At 40.4% G+C, this 19,602-nt stretch overlaps 1 protein-coding gene across 5 annotated transcripts in view; it reads right to left on the bottom strand.

Annotated features, from left to right (window-relative positions):
* SMAP1 (small ArfGAP 1) overlaps positions 1–19,602 on the bottom strand; it is a 105,073-nt gene that overhangs the window by 73,836 nt on the left and 11,635 nt on the right. Inside the window, exon 1 of one of the 5 annotated variants that reach the window (XM_054061015.1) lies at positions 11,695–12,512. The exons of the other annotated variants lie outside the window; for them this stretch is intronic. Within the exon in view, the coding sequence (XP_053916990.1) occupies positions 11,695–11,746 (52 nt within the window). The 5' untranslated portion in view covers positions 11,747–12,512. Of the gene's footprint in view, positions 1–11,694; positions 12,513–19,602 lie in introns of those variants that run through there. 5 annotated transcript variants of the gene reach the window in all.

Here is a 19,602-nt window from a genome sequence, read left to right as displayed (position 1 = left end):
ATCCATATATTGGGAAGATTTTCTTTGGCATAATGCTACTGACAAAAGGAATAAACAAGTCTGAGTAAAGTTTCACAGCTGTTCCTCTAGGATATCTATTACTTCTAATATCGCTATTGTTAGCAATGTTATTGACAGCTTTCTACTTCTAAGCGATGTCGCATAACATTTGAGTCAGTCAGATTAAGCTAGGAGGCTGTGTGTTGTATACACCGCACCTCTTGCCCTCCTAAAGAAAAACATCAACCCCAAACAGACTTTAAAAAGTTTGCTTACTAAGAACAACATTTTGCTTACACCTTGCATGATCCTTCAGGCTATGCATCACAAGCATCACAGAAATCAGTAGAAGTTGGCCCTTTTTCTCTAATTAAAAGCTTCTCAAGACATGCATCTGCACCTAACTTGATATTAAATGCAGTGCAATCTTATTTTAATGCAACAAATCCTTTAATACCTCATACAGCCTAGACTTCACAACAGCAGCATACAAGCTCTTATGGTACGATTACACAAAGATTTGCAAAACTAACTGATGAAAATATCCCTGACAAAGAATGGTGGAAAACTGAATATCTTTGGTACTCACAGCCCGATGAATTTTCTCACAGGACTGGGCTGATTCATGAACCTTGCAATTGTTTATCAGCTATGCCGGTATGTTGAGACAGACCTAAAGTAGATTGACCTGTACTTCCAGAGTGACACCTGGGATGTTTGACTTGAACTTATTACACGGTGTTAAATTAAACAATATTTTATTGCTTTATTCCAGCTCTGTACACCACCACTGTTAAAAGCAATGTTTTGAAGTTCATCTGTTTCTGAGCTCTAAGGAGTTCAGAGATTAAGTAATCAACCAGCAGAAGCAGGAAAGTGTACTGAAGACCTGGAAAACATTTTAAGCAATTATTTTCTGCCTTTGTAAGACAGATGCAGGTCTAGATCAACCATGCAGCTGCAGCAGTTTGCATTTTGATATTAATATATTGTACAAACACTTTCTTGGGGTCTAGAAAAGAATTGTATGCCTCCCCTCTACTGATGGTTAGATTACAATTGTGTTGGATTGATCCCAGCCAAGCACCCACAGAGCTGCTTCCTCACTCTCCTCTCCCAGAGAATGGGAGAAAACAAAAGGGAGAAGTCTTGTAGGCTGAGATAACAACACTTAATAAGTGAAGTAAAAACTGCACACAAGAAAAGAAACAAAAAAACCCACCAGAAAAAAATAGGATTTCTTCACTACTTCCCATGGGCAGGCAGATATCCTGCCACTTCCTAGAAAGCCAGACCTCAGCGCACACACAGCACTTGCTCTGGAAGGCAACACCACAAACAAAAAAGTCCTTTCTTCCCCTTCCTTTCCCTGAGCATTTATTGCTTAGGACATCAACATATGGTAGGAAAGGGTCAGTTAGAGCCAGTAGCTGTCTCAGATATGTCTCCTCACAGTTCCTTGCCCATCCACCCCCAGCCTACTCATCTGGAGGGGGGCAGAACACAAAGAAGAGCCCTGATAGTGTTCAAGCTCTGTTCAGCAATAGCCAAACTAAGGAAGCGGGAGAAATCCTTTCAGTTAAGACTTCATTCTTTTGAATTGGTATTCAAAAATCCCAAGACACATTCATAGCCCTGCAGATTTCTTGCAAGAAGCCACCTTCTTACTAGTGGAAATTCTGGCTGTATTTTGGTTAGCCAGGTTGCTTTTAATCTCTCTTGCTCAAGATCTTAAAATGTCAGATTACCCGGTGTCCACTGCTTGACCTTTAAGACCAAAACGATTAAGATGACTGTCAGTTTTTGAAATAAGTGCTACCATTATAAAATTAGACTTCAAGGGTCAAGAGATCTAACTGTAACTCGTTGAAACTAGTACGTTGTTTCCCACACAGCACTTCTACACTAAAACTACTACAGGTAATAATGTCAAGCTATTTGCAGCGTGTGTCTTAACAACTTACAACCTGTTGTTGACTCTTCCTCTGCCCCTTAAAACACAAACTACCCTTTCCTTGCAGTTTGCCTCAACATATTAATCTAGTTTCAATTAAAGCTGCACATCACAAGACATTTAATCAAAAAGCCTCCTTAGCTACTCCACTGTAGGTGAAGTACCTCAGCTTATGCAATTGCTTAATATAGCCATGAAACAAAAAGGTAAGGAAAGATCTCATTTGGCCAATAGTTTGTCCATTTGACATTGATAAGAGTTTGTACAACTACACAGCACATGAGTTTCCTATTCTTCAGGTTCTTCCTAAGCTATAAGCCCAGATAAGCAAGTTCTACATTAATGAGACAAGATTGGAACAAGGGCTTGACATGACTCAAGCCTGTCTTACCAAATAAAGAGGGTGATCATCAACATTATAACTTAATATTTTAACTTAAAATTTTGTTAACAAAAAGGAAGATCGTAACATAACTTGTGATTTACCTGGTTTTCTCCTGGAACAGTTTTGCATTTTCCCAGAAGCTCACATTTCATTAATTTCATTGATTAATTATACTTATTTCTGAAACATCTTAGGGGAATCAAATATATTTAAGCAATAAAGGAACAAATTAGGCTGTGGAATAACAGACAAACCTGAGGCCAGACAAAAATGTTCATGTGTAATCTCTGAATTTATTTTAGAATAATGACAATATGCAATATTAAACACTCCAAGTGAAAAATGTTTAAATTAATAAAAATCAATTACAGGCACAGCTAAGCAGTAGGTAAAAGAAGTTACAAGACAATGTTTTCTGCGTGGGCATCAAACCAGCTGTGTTGGACTTAGCCAAACAGTCAGCTAAAGCTTAGTACACAAACCTTCCTGTGTAAGAAAAGTTTAATGGAAACGTTGGACTGATTCAATAAAGAATTTACAGTTATACCAATACTGCATGAAGTCACAATCCTTACTTCTGTACACAGGAAATATTCTGCACTTCATAGAAATATTCACAGGTTTCTTCTCATTACATCCTTAAAGATACACTTGTTTTTCTCCAGCAAAATTTACAGAATTAACCTAGTTTATCTACTCTGTGTTTTTCTAGCCAATTAAGAAAACAGACACTCAGCCTTAGAAATTAAGACTGGAGGTTAAGAATCTTGATGACTGCTATTTTATGCTATTTAAAACAACTTTACAGGTCAGTATTAATGCCGTCTTATCTATCAAGAACTGCATTATACAGCGCAACTCCAAATAGCCAATATGAACATGAAATACTGTATGACATAAGTCTTAAGACAATTACAACTTTATTCTTTTGAAAGCCATTTTAATACAAGCTTTTTTACTAGAAGGGCTGAGCTGCACCTCAGCAGCTTGCTGCACCACCACTGATGCACCACCAGGTAATTTCTTCAATCATTTAAGATACAGATAACCTAAGAACTTAGAAGTTTATTCAGCCTCTTTCATCTTTTGCTGAAGTAGTACACTAAAAGAAACTTAATAAAAAATCGCTAATGTTTAGAGTAGACCACATACTACTATACTATGAAGTCCCTGAAACACTGCTTGGATGAACCAAGGAAAAAACTTCAGCAACCTAAAGACAGATTATTGCTTCCGAGATGAGAAACTATTTTTTCTTTCAATCTAAACTTTTCTTTCTTTTCTATATTTGTCTACTGATTAGACTTAAATTTTGGGTTCAATTCTTAACAGGTAGGCAGGCAAGGTCAGCTGAGAAGGCATGTGCTATTTTCCAGAGAAATTACTAATATAGAGACAAGATTTTGACTGCATTAGTTCATTGTGGCAAACGTCTGGCAATGCTCTTCAGGATGATCTGACATTAACAATTTAAGCAAATCTTAAAACAACTAATCTGGAATAAAAACTCACAAGGTTTACAATGCATATTTAGTCTTACTGACTGACAACTGTAGTTCATACAGAATGCAGTGCAGAAAAGGTACTAATTGTGACATATTTACAGTATTTAAGTAGTCTTTTATTAGAAGCCATCTAGACTCTAAGAACGAAAGAAATATGTATCCACAAGACACATTTCCCAGTATGTCTATAAGTTCTTAGAATTGCTACATTACTGGTGAATTTAAGAAACAACCTGAAGAGCTTTTTTACAGTAAACTTCAATGCCAATATAGCTATAGCACAAAACATTCTCCCTACTTGCAGAAATACCTGCAGCTACCAAAAAACTGAGAACATACCAAAAACTGACTTCAGCTTTTTAAAACTTAAGTAACGAAGGGCTTGAAAGTCATAATCTTAGGCACAGGTCCTCAAAGAAGTTGATTTCAACTGTGGAAAAAGTTATCCATCTTCACCTGGCATTCTTTTATTCTAAAATGCACTTCAAAATCTGGAATTTTGTGAAGAGGCATAATTTTTACACATTCTCAAGTGAGTTCAAAATTTTTCTCCCAAGATATTTCAAAAACCTTCTGATTTTCTTCCCCACTTTCCCTCTTCAAGATATTATTTTTATGAGATATTTCTCCTCTATATTATTTAAATTGGTCAAGTACCTTGCACATACTTAACGTGTGTCCATATACTCCCATATATACTTTTCTTCCCATCCCTATAACTCATTCAATTCCGACCATATGTTCCACTCCACTATATTAGAAAGCTGACTGAAGAAGCTGCAATAAACATTCACAGCACTGCTGACACATCCTGCTAATGTAATTATAGCTGATAGAACCAACTTGTTGTTGGTACAGCTGATAGATATCTTCAGCCAAGAATAATGACAGGAATGGTAATGTTGAAGCTGGTATAGAGCCTTACAAAAGCAAAGACAAGGCAGAGCATATTAGTTTTTAGAAGTCTAAGCTTCAAGTTTTATTCCAAACTGCTTGAGTTTTATTTTGCGTTAGTGGATGCACAGACATGTATCATACATGGAAAAAACAAGGCTTACAAGATACTGACCACTCAAAGACACTGAGGGAAAAAGCACTTTTTACCAGCATTACAAAAGACATGGAAGTCTACTATACTAATTGTGTATCAATCAAAGCAGTTAATACAGTATGAGACACAGCTTTAGCTTCTTCTTTTGATTAGTCTGCATAAAAAATACTGCTTTAAACCTCCCAGTCAACACTCCATCCTCTACTCAGCAGAAAACAGTTAGTGAGAAAGGTTATGGAGTACCAGACAAGACTGGGCAGGAGCAGGTGTACCTCCCAGACAAACAACTTAAAAATAAAAAAGTAACGTAGATCAGAACAAACTAAGAAGCAGCAAAAGGAAAGAAAAGTACTGGGATATGACAGAACTGGGAGACATTCACAAAGAATAAAGTATAAGTTTATCACAGATATGACTACAAAGGAGGAGAATGGTAATGGTTACCTCCCTTTCCACAATAATTCAGTTTCCTTCCCTGCCCCTATCATCTGTTCAGCTTACTGAAACTGGAAGTTAATCCTGAGACACTGGGAAACTAGTAAGCTTGAAACAAAGCTTTATGTGAGTCCAAGTTTAACTAAGGTTTGTGTTACAGAGGCATTTAAAGTCAGTTTTCACTCTGCATTCTTGCAGTCACCAATTGTACAAGGAAGCTACCTTAGTGTAAGAGAGCATCAACTGCTTTGCATCTCAATATAGTCTGTAGCAGACTTATCTTGGGCCATCACCTTCAAAGACTTCTGGCAAACTACAGTTCTTCCTTTCACTTAACTGCACCCTGCCGGACCACAAACAACACTGAAGTGACGTTGAGTCTCTTCTGCTGGTTGATAAGACTTTATTTGTCAAATAACTGGCTCCATCTTGTGGAATAGTGAATTAACTGCAAGAAATTTTTTTCTGACCCATACTGAAGCCAGTTCCTAAAAAGCTACCTTTTTCTGGCCAAAGACCTTACCAAAATGTCTCAGTGGTTGCATCACTACACGCACACCCATGCAGCACTCGCTCTCTCCCCATGCAATTTATACTGCACAAGCGTTCTGTTACTCAAGCTTCCAATCATGCTTTCCATGAATATTTTCAAAAAACTCCTGTAATTTCTCCAAGCTGAGATACAGATAAAAATCATGAACTGAAGATAAGCATTTTGACATATAGGATAAGGAAAACAGAAGGAAAACAAGTAAGCAGCAGTTGCATTTTGTGTAATTCAACACCCAGGGCAGCACAAAAGAACATGGCAGAACTACAGTTACTTCTCTTGAGTTTTTCTCCTTGAAAGATAACAGACTAGAAACAGGGATTGAGTCAGGTGATATCAAAGTGCTCAAAAGCAATACAACTACTATTATCCACTTTACATCTAATTCTGCTGCTTCAAAGACCATCTCTCTCCAATGATTAATGTCATTAATTCTTCTTGGAAAAACGCAGAGTCACATCCACCACCTCCAATCATTTTTGAGTCACAGACTCTCAGGAAAAGTAAAAAAAAAAGAAGGGCAAATCTGACAACAAAACACTCCATCCTACACAATAAAATAAGTTTAATTGTGATGTTAATCATGCCCACTGAACTACTTTAATCTTCAAAACAGTAGTAAGAAGCAAGGAAGAAATAAGTCAGACTTCGTGAAGTAAAGAACAAATTTTCTTAGAAAAACAAAAGACCTTGCAGATCTTGCATAAAGATCTTGAAGCAAAGGAAACTGCACAAGAACCACAGCACAAGAATCTTTATTCTCAAATAAAATGTTCTTCAAGGTCCTTGAAACTTTAGCCTTTTGAGACTACTGATACGGGATTATTTGCCTCACTAGATGCACTGAATTAGTTTCTGATTAAGCAGAACAAATAGCCTGAAGCATGTTCTTGTGAGTTATCTACTCCTCCACATTAAGCCTGATTTCTTTTCCTTTACACTAGAAGTTTCCTTGCTTTACTTCCATACCTAAAGACTAACAAAACCATGGAAGTGCAGTCTTTACACACTTTTCATGTGCTGAAATCTAAGTATGCAGCCAAACACTGTTTTATATAAACAAAGCGAGAAAAGGCCATAGCTTAAACATATCTCTAGTCTTCAGAAGTGTCTTATAGCTTGCTTAGTAAGTCTGTGTTTTGATAGTCAAGGCCAGAACTGGAGAACTTAAAACTGGCTACATTCAAAAAAGGTTGGAGGAAGCTCAAACAAGAGTGGCTATTCAGTAGTTTTAAATAAAATCAAACTCAACAACAAGAACTCACGCTGAAGGCAGACAATTCAAGTAACTAGTCCAGCTTAATAACAGCTGAGATTTGTGTTCAAGGTTTACCGCAAGAACAGTGCGAAGACAAGCCTTACAAGAATCCCTTGGCTATTTTTAGCCACTGTCTAGTAAATGGTATAGAGTTTCAGGGACAGAATGCTATTTGGAGAACAGTTTTTCATGAAAGTCATTGACAAATCCATCAAGCTCAGTCCTATTCATAACTCCAAAAAGCCTGTGTAGAAGCACTCTGAATGAAACTCTTACCCTGCACAGCCTAGCCCACCTCTAGAAGTCAGAAAGAAATACCTACCAATCAGTTTCAATTATTCCTTCAGCTCACTGATCCCCTTACTTCAATGCCATTAATAATTATTAAAAGTGTTTCAATGAAACAAAGACTTCATCCCTATTTCAAGGAAGCTTTACCTGGAATGAAAATACAATGACATGAATATTCCTTCAGGTCTATGTTCAGCCACAAGTGGCTGGCTTGATAACTACTTTAATTCTGGAATTAGAGGTCCGTGACAAAAAAGATGAGGCTGTGCCTGTAACTCTTTAACACATTAAGAAAATAATCTATGACCACCTTCAAAATGGTTCCCCTCTGAGTTGACACACAGCTGCGTACAATGCTGCCGATGTTCAAAGCAATTCCACAGACCGTTTTCTGAAAGGCTGTTGAGGATCTCTGCTGGTTTTGCTTTCTTATCTTCTATCCACAAAAACTGGGTTCCTTGGAGCACTAACTTGATCCTTGGCATCTCTTCACCATAAGCCTCAGTCAATAACTGAAAAGTTTCCATTGCAGATTTCTTCAGTTTCACAAGAAACTTAACATTAAGTCAGTATTCACTCTTGCACACCGACATTTTCCAACCAAGGGTAAGAAAATGTCTACATTTGAACATGTATCCACTCCTACTGAGCAAAGCAATTGAGTTGAGCCTTGTCTCACTGTGACAGGTTATAACCTGCTCTAAACCACCTCTCTGTCTCTCCCCTCCCACTTCTGGTTCCCAAGCTACAGGGTTAGTATATTATTTGTATTGGACTTTGTATGTTTCAAACATCAAAAGCCATATACTACGAATCAAGTTAGGCATATGAAAAAATGCAGTCTGTAAAACAGACAACTGGTTAGTGACAACTATTGAAGCTATACAGATATCATCAAGTTTATTCTTGATATGAACAGCCTTTAGCTTATTTCAAATGGCTATTGAAGAAGTAATCTTGTAAGGTGACAAAGTGAAAAAATTAAAGATTTTTGGCCCTATCAACAGTTAGTTATTAAAAATAAGAATATTGACTGATGTTTGTTTTTCCGAAATAAAAAAAAAAAAATCTTTTTTACCAAACAATAGGTGATGATGGTAAGCTGCAAATGTTAAGTTGCTAAAGAAATTAAATACACTGTTTCATTTCTACCAGAAAGTTATACACACACATATGTAGACAATCACACTTCATGTAAAGTAATATAAGCAAAAAAGATCAAAAAACACTTTGGGAGATTTGTTCCCCAAAACATGAATAGGAGACCTTGTTGATTTTATTTCCAAGATGGCAGGATTTAAATAATGAGGAAGATGTTCTAAAACACTTATTTTTAATGCAAATACCCCTGACTTTAACTCAGTGTTCTGCACTAAAACTTCCTTTCAAAAATTCTTTCCAAAGTTCATATTCCTAACTTGGAAGTATTTCACAACACAGATTTCACCAACCATCCTAACGCTTCCCAGGCAAGCAAGATCATAAACAGCTACTGTACTGTGAGAGAGCAGCTCCTGCTTCTTGGCTGATAACAATAAGGACATGCAACTGTTGGAACGGGTCCAGCGGAGGGCTACAAAGATGGTCAGAGGGCTGGTGCCCCCCCCATACAAGGACAGGGTGAGAGAGTTGGGGTTGTTCAGCCTGGAAAACAGAAGGCTCTGAGGAAACCTTATAGCAACCTTCCAGTACTTGAAAGGGCTACAAGAAAGCTGGGGAGGAAATTTTTACAAGGGCATGGAGTGACAGGATGGTGGGGAATGGCTTTAAATTAGAGAGGGTCAGATTTAGACTAAACATAAGGAGGAAATTCTTCCCAATGAGGGTGGTTCCCAACCAAACAGGTTGCCCAGGGAAGCTGGGGATGTCCCATTTGTGGAAATGTTCAAGGCCAGGTTGGACGGGGCCTTCAGCAGCCTGGTCTGGTGGGAGGTGTCCCTTCCCGTAGCAGGGGGGGTGGAATTAGATAATCTTTAAGGTCCCTTCCAACTCAAACCATTCTATGATTCTACGCTCATGCTCAGTTACCGAGAGCACATGCATCTGTATGAACGCATGTATATGGAGAACGCATACAGAATACACGGGACACTGTCACAGCACTCTTGCCAGCCTGGTAGGATAGTAGCCTGCCACAGAACACCTTTGGAAAGTAAAGTCACTGCTTTAACAATCAGACATGTCAGAGACGATAACTCTGGCACATTCCATAAGCTAACGTATTCAGAAATCAATTTTCCATTTGGCTAAGGACTAGTCCTCTAATTTTATCCTGCCTCTTCACTTGTAAAGAGAAAGACTGCTTGTATCAGAGTTGAAATGGCAAGAATAAGGTGTGCAAGCTGTTAGCAGCATTTGGTACTTTCTAAAAAAGACAAGGTTACGTAGCATATGACAGTATTAGCAGGAAGCTTCTGGAAGTGGTCTTGACTACAATTTTTCTCTTGTCAGCAAGGAACTGCTGAAAGGCATACTGTTTTAAGTGTATGATTTATATTCCTTCTAGGTGCACAAATAAAGGTAAATTTGGGCAACAGTAAGAGCTTACAAAATGCTTTCATTAGTTGACAGCAAGCATTAAGTAAAGTCACCATTGATTAAAAAAAAAAAAAAAAAATCAATCTGTAAATCTATGCTACTCAGCTGGGATGCAGCAAGAGCCCCCCTTGTGCAGCCAGACACAGAATTCGGTTTTATAAGCATCTGCTGCAAAAAATATCTTCAGCCAGCGATTGAAGTTCTTCCTTTAATGATGATGAAAAGCCCAGAAATATGATTTGATAGCAAGATGGATTTATAATGCAGCCTATTTGCCACAGGCAACCTTTCAGTCTTGTGTGTATCTACCAGACTATCGTCACGGTTTAGTCACTGCTGGCTGAAAAGAACCTCATGGCCACTCTCACTCCACCAGCTGGCCCTCCATGGGATGAGGAGGAAAATCAGAAACAAGGGAAAACTTGGGTGTTGAGATGAAAACAGCAAAGGGAAAGAAAAATACAGCAACAATAATAACAATAAAAGAATACTCTAAATAGGTGGTACCTAAGGCAAGTTTGCTCACTGTCTGGAAACTTATGCCCAGCTGGAATGTCAAGCCATGCTTACCACAACCCCAGCCAACTACCCCTCTTACACAGAATCATAGAATTGCTTGGTAGGAAAAGACCTTTAAGATCATCAAGCCCAACTGTACCTGTTCACTACTAAATCATATTCGTGAGTACTTCATCTACCAGTCTTACAAAGACCTCTAGGGATGGGGACTTAACCACCAACCTGGGCAGTCTGTTCCAGTGCTTGCTAACCCTTTCGATCAAGAAACTTTTCCTGATGCGTAATCCAAACCTCCCCTGGCATAACTTGAGGCCATTCCTTCTTACCCTGTCACCTATCACCTGGGAGAAGAGACCAACATCCACCTCTCTGAAACCTCCTTTCAGGTAGTTGTAGACAGTGATAAAGTCTCCCCTCAGCCTTCTCTTCTCCAGGCTAAACAAACCGTTTCCTCAACCACTCCACATAACACTTGTGCTCCAGCTCCTTCACCAATTTCATCACTCTTCTCTGGATACACCCCAAGACCTCAATGTCCTTCTTGTAGTGAGGGGCCCAGAATTGAACAGAGTACTTAAGATGCAGCCGCACCAGTGCGGAGTACAGGGGGAGAACCACTTCCCTGGTCCTGCTGGCCACACTGTTTCTGACAGAAGATGCCATTGGCCTTTTTGGCCACCTGGGCACACTGCTGGCTCATGTTCAGTCACTGTCAGCCAACATCCCCAGGTCCTCTCTGACAAGCAGTTTTCCATTCACTCTTCTCCAACCCTGTAGCGCTGCATGGGGTTATTGTGTCCCAAGTGCTGGAGCTGGCATTTGGCCTTGTTAAGTATCATCCTATTGGTCTCAGCCCAGAGGTCCAGACTGTTCAGATCCCTTTGTAGAGCCTCTCCACCGTCAAGCAGATTGACACTTCCTCCCAGCTTAGTGTCATCCGTGAACCTACTAAGGGTGCATTCATCCAAGTCATTGATAGAGATATTGAACAGAGCTGGACCCAGCACTGAGCCCAGGGGACACCACTTGTGACCAGCCCCCAGATGGATTTAACTCCATTTACTCTTTGGGCCCAGCCATCCAGCCAGGTTTTACCCAGCAGAGGGTGTGCCTGTCCAGGCCAGTGGCAGCCAGTTTCTCAAGCAGAACACTTTCAAGACTCCTGTGTGACTGGGGATTCCTATGACATCAGCACGACCACCACTTACTCCACATAGCATCAGTTGCATGATGTGTAGCGAGTATCCTCTCTTGGAACATCCGGTCCAGCACCGGCAGTCAGGGTGCTAAGAGGAGATGCACTTCAGAATAAACCAATTCCAAAGCAGCTCGAACTCCTTCACATGCTGCCAGTATCTCTTTTTCATTTGGAGTGTAGCAGGTCCTCAGATCCTCTGTATTCCCAACCCCAAAAACCTAGGGGTCAGCCTCAAGTGTTCCCAGCTGCTTTGTGCCAAAAACTCCAGGTACGGCCATTCTCTCTAGATGCAGTGTTGAGTACATTTTCAACTGCCCCGACTGGCCCAAGGCATGAACTATTTCTTGGTTAATTTGTTCAAAGGCTTGTCGCTGCTTGGGGTCCCAGTTAAAATTGTTCTTCCTCTGGGTTGCTTGATAAAATGTGCCTAAAATGAGACTGTAATTTGGAATATGCATCCTCCAAAAACTTACAATGCCCAAGAAAGCTTGTGCTTCCTTTTTGCTAGTCAGTGAAGACATAATTGTTGTTTTGTTGATCACATCCACCGGGATCTGATGATGCCCATCTTGCCATTTTATTCCTAAAACAATGGATGTCCTGTGCAAGTCCCTTGACCTTACTTCATTTTATGACAATCCCAGCTTTCAGAAGGTTTTGGACCAGTTTCTCCCCTTTCTCAAAATCTTCTGCTGCTGTGCTGCCCCATGCAGCGACACTGTCAATGTACTGCAGGTGTTCCAGAGCTTCATCTTGCTCTAGTGCAGTTTGGATCAGTCCGCAGCAAATGACAGGGTTGTGACACAGCAATACAAACACGCTGGCGTGAACATCCCAAGATATTAAAAATTCTCAAGAGCTGATGTAATTAGCCTAAGGAAGAAAGGGAAGTTGAAAGAGTTGGGGGAAAGTATCCTCCCCAGTCATCCCCATAAACTGCATGCCATTATTAACAAATTCCAAAAGATGGTATCTAAGGTACAGAAGTGACAGCAATGTTGCATAGAAATACCAGTCTAACCCCACTGTCAGTGATGTAATCATATCATAAGTCAGTATTACACAAAATATCAATATAACAACCTTGTTCCATTTCTTCGAGATGATAAACAGCATTGCAAGGAATATATACAGCATACAAGGATTTACATAACACAATCATGTGAATAAACAAAACAACATTGTGACCAGTGAGTATTCAATTTTTTCTAAATACTCTAGTCAGATCTGTCATTATCCCAACCCTTTGAACCCCACTCTGGGTATCAAAAAGGACTGTTGCGGTTTAACACCGATGGCAAAAAACAACCCCATGGCTGTTCGCTCACTCTCCCTTCCCCAGGGGGATAAGAAGGAGAATCAGAAACAAAGAAGGTAAAACTCACGGGTTGGGATAAAAACAGTTTAACAGGGCAGCAAAAGAAGAGAAAAACACAGCGATAATAACACAAGAATATACAAAACAGGTGATATATAATGTAAATCGCTCACCAGCCAGAAACCGACGCTTAGAACGCTCCCAAGCCAAAATCCAAGTCACACTTATCAAGCCACGAATCGCACTTCCAACTGCATTCACAAATCACACCTCCCTATACACTGAGCATGATGCCATGGCATTGAATATGTCTTCAGTCAGTTCAGGTCAGCTGCCCCAGCTGTGTTCCCTCCCAGCTTCTTGTGAAAATTAACTTTCCTAGCCAAACCCAGGACAACTATGTATCTGTTAATTTTATTAATCAGCTTCCCTTTACTATTTTTACTCAAATCCAACTGAAGAGACTGCTTAAGTAAACACTCCTCAAACTACACAACCTCTGGGCAGCTCTCGGCAACTCTAGAGATGCTCTCCCTTGTACCTCCTGTATTACAAATTGGGTAAATGCACATCCACAACCTCTCCTTGGTAAGCCTATGCTTGAAAAAGATGCAGGGAGAAAACAGAGACCCAAGTCTGCAGACAGGAAGCAGAGTGACAAATCTCAGGCTCTGGGCTGTAGAAATACACTGAAACCATCTGTAAAGACTGACCAGACAGTTTCTGGTATCAACCTTCTCTGCTGTGCTAGTTTGTGCTGCAAAGGAGTTTATTTTCTCCATAGCAGCCCATATGGTCCTATGTTTTGGATCTGTGACCAAAACAGCACTGACAACACACCAGCATATTCGCTGTTGCTGAGCTGTGCTCGCACAGCACCTAGACCTTTTCTGCTTTTCAGACAAGCCAGCCAGCAAGTAGGCTGGGGGTGGCCAGGAAGATGGGAGAGGACACAAGCGGTGTGAGCTGACCCAAACTGACCAAAGAAAGATCCAATACCATATGGTGTTGTGCCCAGCAATAAGAGCTGCAGGAAAAAGGAAGTGGGGATATTTTGTTACAGCAGTTCTCTTCCTAAGTAACTGTTACACAGGATGGAGCCTGGCTTCCTTAGAGATGCCTGAACTTCTGTCTGGCAATGGGAAGTAGTGAATGAATTCCTTATTTTATTTTGCTTGCATGTGCAGCTTTTGGTTTACCTATTAAACTGTCTTTATTTCGATCCACAAGTTTTCTCACTTTTTGATTCTCTCTCTGATCCCACAAGTGAGGAAGATAAAGCAACCCACAACACCCATGTTCACTGCAGAGACTTATTCACCTACTTTCTTCCCCTACATACTGTCTTCCCTCACTTCCTCTGTGAGTTAAATAAACCAGACTAAGTAGACTTTTATGATGCACTTATCACCTTTCTTACTTAAAGGAAGCCTACTTGTCCATCCCCAAACACCAATACATTGCAGTCCTTGTGCACAGGAACAGCCTACAATGTAAATGCAAGTCCTTGCACGGATGATCTTTAAGTCTTACTGTAACAATATAATTAACTTTCAGAGCAGCACTTGTTATGGACCTCAGGGTACTAACTTAATCAAAGACCATGGGAAAGAACTGGCTAAAGGGGAAAGGCAGAATCCAGGCTTTCCCCTACTTTAAACTGCATTGGCACAGGCATATATCCCCTTCCCACACAGTCCTGGAACTAGTATGCTGGCCTAGCCACACCCTAATACTGTACTCTCCCAGTCAGCATATGGCTTGGACTTCGGAGTGCTTCAATATCCATCCATGCAGCTGGGTTTCAGCTAATCCACACAAGGTACACGTGCTCCATTAGATATTTAACACCTGCTCTTTAAAAGGTAGACCTACTGCACTTCCTCAGTCAGTGACTAAAGAATATAAAATAATTTAGGTGTGAATTGACTTCCCAAGGTCATGTAAGCTAACTTGATCCTCCAATCAGATCTAATTAAACCAAGATGCTTAGGGCTTTGTTCAGTTGTCTGGAACACCTCTAAGGTATGTTCCACCACCTCTCTGAGCATAACTTGGCCCAGTATTTGACCACTTCGCATTTAAAAAAGAGAAATTAACTTCTTTATATCTAAACACAACAGATCAGCCACACAAGGATAAAATATACTTCGCATTTTTCTAAAAGCATCTTCTTGCTTCCTAAAAGTGTGGTGGTCTCTGAGGTGACACCAAATTAAATCTATTTCAAACTGACACAATTAAGCATTCCAGCATGACAGACAATCAGCAGCACTCAGCTATCATGCACCACTACATCAGCTACATATGACCAGGAAAGGAAGAAATAAGTTTACTTAAGTGGCATTCTTCACAATTGTTTTAACTAGACTTGTGCTACACAAAAACAAACTTGCTCTCTATTTTTTTTTTTGAAAGTTTTTTCCAAAGTGACTGGTACTTCCTGTAGTCAAAAGAAGTTGTAGCTGTAAAATATTTTCCTCAAAACATCATTTTCTTCAGAAGCTAGAAAGAGAAACTGAATACAATACCAATGCACTTAGCTTCATTTAGTATGAAATACATAATTGTAAGTGTTCAGAGTGGGATTGAGGTTGCTTGTGAAGTATCAACTCAAAATGTACCCCCAGAACTTTGCAGAATCCTCTAGCCCGTGATCTTCTATCTGTTGTACTTTTTTAAGACCAAACACTTGACAGAATCTTTTTGCTGTATAAACACTTTTTTTGAGTAATCTTTTTAAACAGGAACTCCATGAACTCCATGGGAACTGCAGTGAACAAGACAAGTGCGAAGATGTGAAGAGGCATTTAGCATCACTTCTTTCAAAGGCCGTTTGCTATGGGCTGCAGAATACCTAGAAAAGTGAACCAAGGCTTCAGAGTCTTTGTAAGGGAAATGACAATTTCTTTTTCCTTACAACACATAAGAAACCCTCAGCAGTTGTGCTGGGTTAACCTTGGCTGGCGACCACATGCTCATCAAGGGGGGGAAAAAATAAGATGAAAAAGCTCATGGGCAGGATAATAAAGAAAAGCAATGGCCACACGCATAAGCAAAAGAAAACAAAAAATATTTATTCTCTCCTTCATTATCAGCAGGCAACGTCTAGCCACTTCCTGGGAAGCAAAGTCTTAGCATGTATAGTGGTTGCTGCAGAAGACAAAACACCTGAACAACAAATCCTCCCCCCAGCTTCCTCTTACCTTTTATTGCTGGGCACATCATATGGTATGGAATATCAGTGTGGGCAGTTGGGATCAACTGTCCTGGCTGTGTCCCCTCCCATCCTCTCACCCACTCTCAGCCTAGTGGCCTTTGGGGAGAGGTTGGAGAGACAAACTTGATGCTGTGCAAGCACTGCTCATCAACACTGGAAACACTAGTGTGTTATCAACACCATTCTAGCTACAAACACAATGCACAGAGCTCTGACGGCTGCTATGGGGAAAGATAACTCCATCCCAGCCAGACTCAATACAGCAGTTCAGTACATCTGAAATTGAGAATAACCCACCTAGGTAATGAAAACAATGACCACAGAGCTTACAATCAGTTTGTTATTGGCATGTCTCTTCAGTTTAACCACTGCTTAGAAGAGGATCTCAAATGTACAAGTGCATTTCTGCTGAAGATGTAAAGGGTTAATATTAAGTACGGCATTTTCCATGTTTGAAGAAAGGGATGGGTTTGCCATCATCTACACATAACAGGCAATTTAAATACTCCATAGGTACATACCCTAGTGGGAATCAGTTCCTATTCTTAGAAGCATCATTGCTTATTGATATGCTGGCTATTTCTAGAAATTGCTGTGAATGACAGATTTAAACTCAAATTACTTGAGCACACATTACTCGGAGCTTGTTTAAAATGATCACTCAATCCCAGTTGCCACTCACTGCCAAGTTTTGAATCCACATGCAAATTCCGCTGCATTCAAGAAGAGCAGGTTACATACAATGAATCACTTCCATCTTTTGCAGAAATTCCTACAGGACTAATACTGTCTTTAATCCTACTAGTGAAGTCTTGTACTAGAAAGCTTTATCCGGTCTAATTCAAGAACTTCAGTCAAATGCCATTACAGGTTCTCATTCCCTCCTGCTTAGGAAGGAGGCAGTACGCAACAGTATGGCAATCGATAGCCAAACAGTGAATACCATACTTCTTTTCTTATCCACACCAAGAGGGACAGTTCCCTGCTCCTCATCAATACAGTCATTTTCTTACACAAAATCAGAGCCAGACACAGCTTTGAGAAACAGAACTGCTCTTTTACCAAATCACAGCTGCAAGTTAGTTGCTTGGCAACATTGCCTCCAAGTATCACACACTGATGTCCATGGCTCCTCTCTGACAGGGATTGAGCTACAATCTCTACCTCCTTTTCCTCCATGGCCTCCTGGAAGTGAGTATCTTTCCTCCAGAGAAGAAAGGAACAACTGACAGTGTAAGTCTACTGAGATAGGCAATATATTGACCTGTGCAGTTGTCACTTCCCCCACAAAACTTCTGTAGGTGACCTACAGAATCGCTGCTCTCCATATCCACAGATATCACAGATTCCCAGCTCTAGCATGTTCTCTGCACCTCCAAGTTCTTCCTCTTCTTCAGATGGCAACCTCAGAAAACAAAAGCATCTGGCTCCACTAGGCAGAGGAACAGAGACCCACTTTTAGGTATTTTCTAAAAGGTCAAAACAATGCAGAGCTTGGGTTCTCCACATTGGGTCAAGCATCACAATGCCAAGGAACTCCATGATGGTATACTCAGACGTACACATTTATCGCCTCCTAGGAAGCAAATAGGGATCAAGGCAAGAGTGTGAAGAATAAATAAGTGTTAGCATTATGCTATGCAATCAGAGTCTACTGCAAAAAAACCCATGAAATAGGTATCCATTCAAATGTAAGTTTGCCAAGTATTCACAAAGAAAATGAAAGTTCTGTAATAGCGGTCTTTTGTGAAGCAATTCAAGAGAAAACGTGAAAAAGTAACACTGCTCAAGCTCTCAGCAGTCATTCATCAGATAAGAGGCCAGAAGGGAAGGAGAACAGCAATTTATAGAAGTCTGTTTTGCCCCAGTCTTCCAGGGCACATCATCTGTAGTCATAACAGAGCGCTCCAAACAACAGTTTTAAGAAAAATGGAGATTTCTTACACAAGAGACTCCAGTTCTAACCAACCTTCTACCAGCTCTAGGAGGCAGTTTAAGTTGTGAAGGTATTCTCCCAGCTATATTTAAACAGCAGCTCAGTCAAAAGACAACAGTAACTTTTCTGCACAGCCTCCCAGATGTACAAACCACAGCAAGATTTCTGTATCAGCTATCAAGAAAAGTCAAGACTATACTACAGTCTGTATTTATGTCTGTTAATCACTTCCTTTTCTTGCAAAGGACCTCAGCTTTAAACAAACAATCTACTTTTTATCTACAAGGCAGATGCTTGCTCTGGAAAAATAAAACATAGTCCTATCTATAGTGGGACTCCATACAAGCTCATAAATGATAAACCACTTGAATTGCATCTGAAGTAGATGAGATTAGAAGGGACCCCTGGAGATCATTTAATACAACACCAGCCCACCCCCCCACACACACTCCCTCCGCCTCAGAGAAAACGGCAGCATGTCGCTTCAGGCAGTTTCCAGTCAGGTTATGACTATCTCCAGGTATGGAGCCTCTCTCAGTAACCTGTTCCAGTATTCAGCCTCCTCTATAGTAAAAAAGAAAAAGTTTATTCTTATACTTCAGTGAGATTTCCTGTGTTTCAATTTGTGTTCATCGCCTCTTGGTCCCATCACCAGATACCACAGAAAAGATCTCCCCAGTAGCCTTCTCTCTTCCAGACTAAATAATCCCAGCACTTTCAGCCTCCACTCACATGTCAGACAGACCAACCTCTTCATCTTGGTGTCCCTTTGCCAGACTTGCTCCAGTCTGTTAATGTTTCTCTCATAATGTGGAGCTCAGAACTGTACACAGCACTACAGATGTGGTCTCAGCAGTGCCAAGGAAAGAAGGATTACCTCCTTCTAGACACTGACAATACTCTTCCTGAAATTCAGTCCAAGATGCTGTTGGTCTTCTTTGTGGCAAGGGTGCATTATTGGCTCAGGACTTATTTATGATCCACAGGATCCAAAGCACCCCTTCTGCATTCCCAGCACTCCCTCTCTAGGAGTAGGGCTTTGCATTTCCATTTGTTGAACTTCACGTGGTTCCTGCTGGCCCATTTCTTCAATCTGTCAAGTCCTCTGCTCCGAGTAGCAACAAATCCATCTGATTTACCAAACACTCCTCCCAGTTTTGCATCACCTCAAGCTTGCCAGAGGCGCAGCCAGTCCTATCACATAGGTCATTAATGAAGACGTTAAATAGTGTTGGCCTCAGTATCAACCCCCTGAGGTATTCTAACAGTGACTGGCCTCCAGCTCAACTTTAAGCTGCTGCTCGCAACTCTGAGCCCGGCAATTCAGCCATTTACAATTCAACTCACCATCTCTTTATCCAGACTGCACTTCATTGGGTTATCAATAAGGACGTTAAATGACTTTTTCAAAAGCCTCACTAAAGTCAAGGTAAATCTGGCTTGG

The sequence above is a fragment of the Cuculus canorus genome, chromosome 3 (genome assembly GCF_017976375.1).
Source record: "Cuculus canorus isolate bCucCan1 chromosome 3, bCucCan1.pri, whole genome shotgun sequence".
In the NCBI taxonomy this organism is placed as follows: domain Eukaryota; kingdom Metazoa; phylum Chordata; class Aves; order Cuculiformes; family Cuculidae; genus Cuculus; species Cuculus canorus.
Note: the sequence above shows the minus strand (reverse complement) of the source record. Positions and strands in the feature narration are given on the sequence as shown.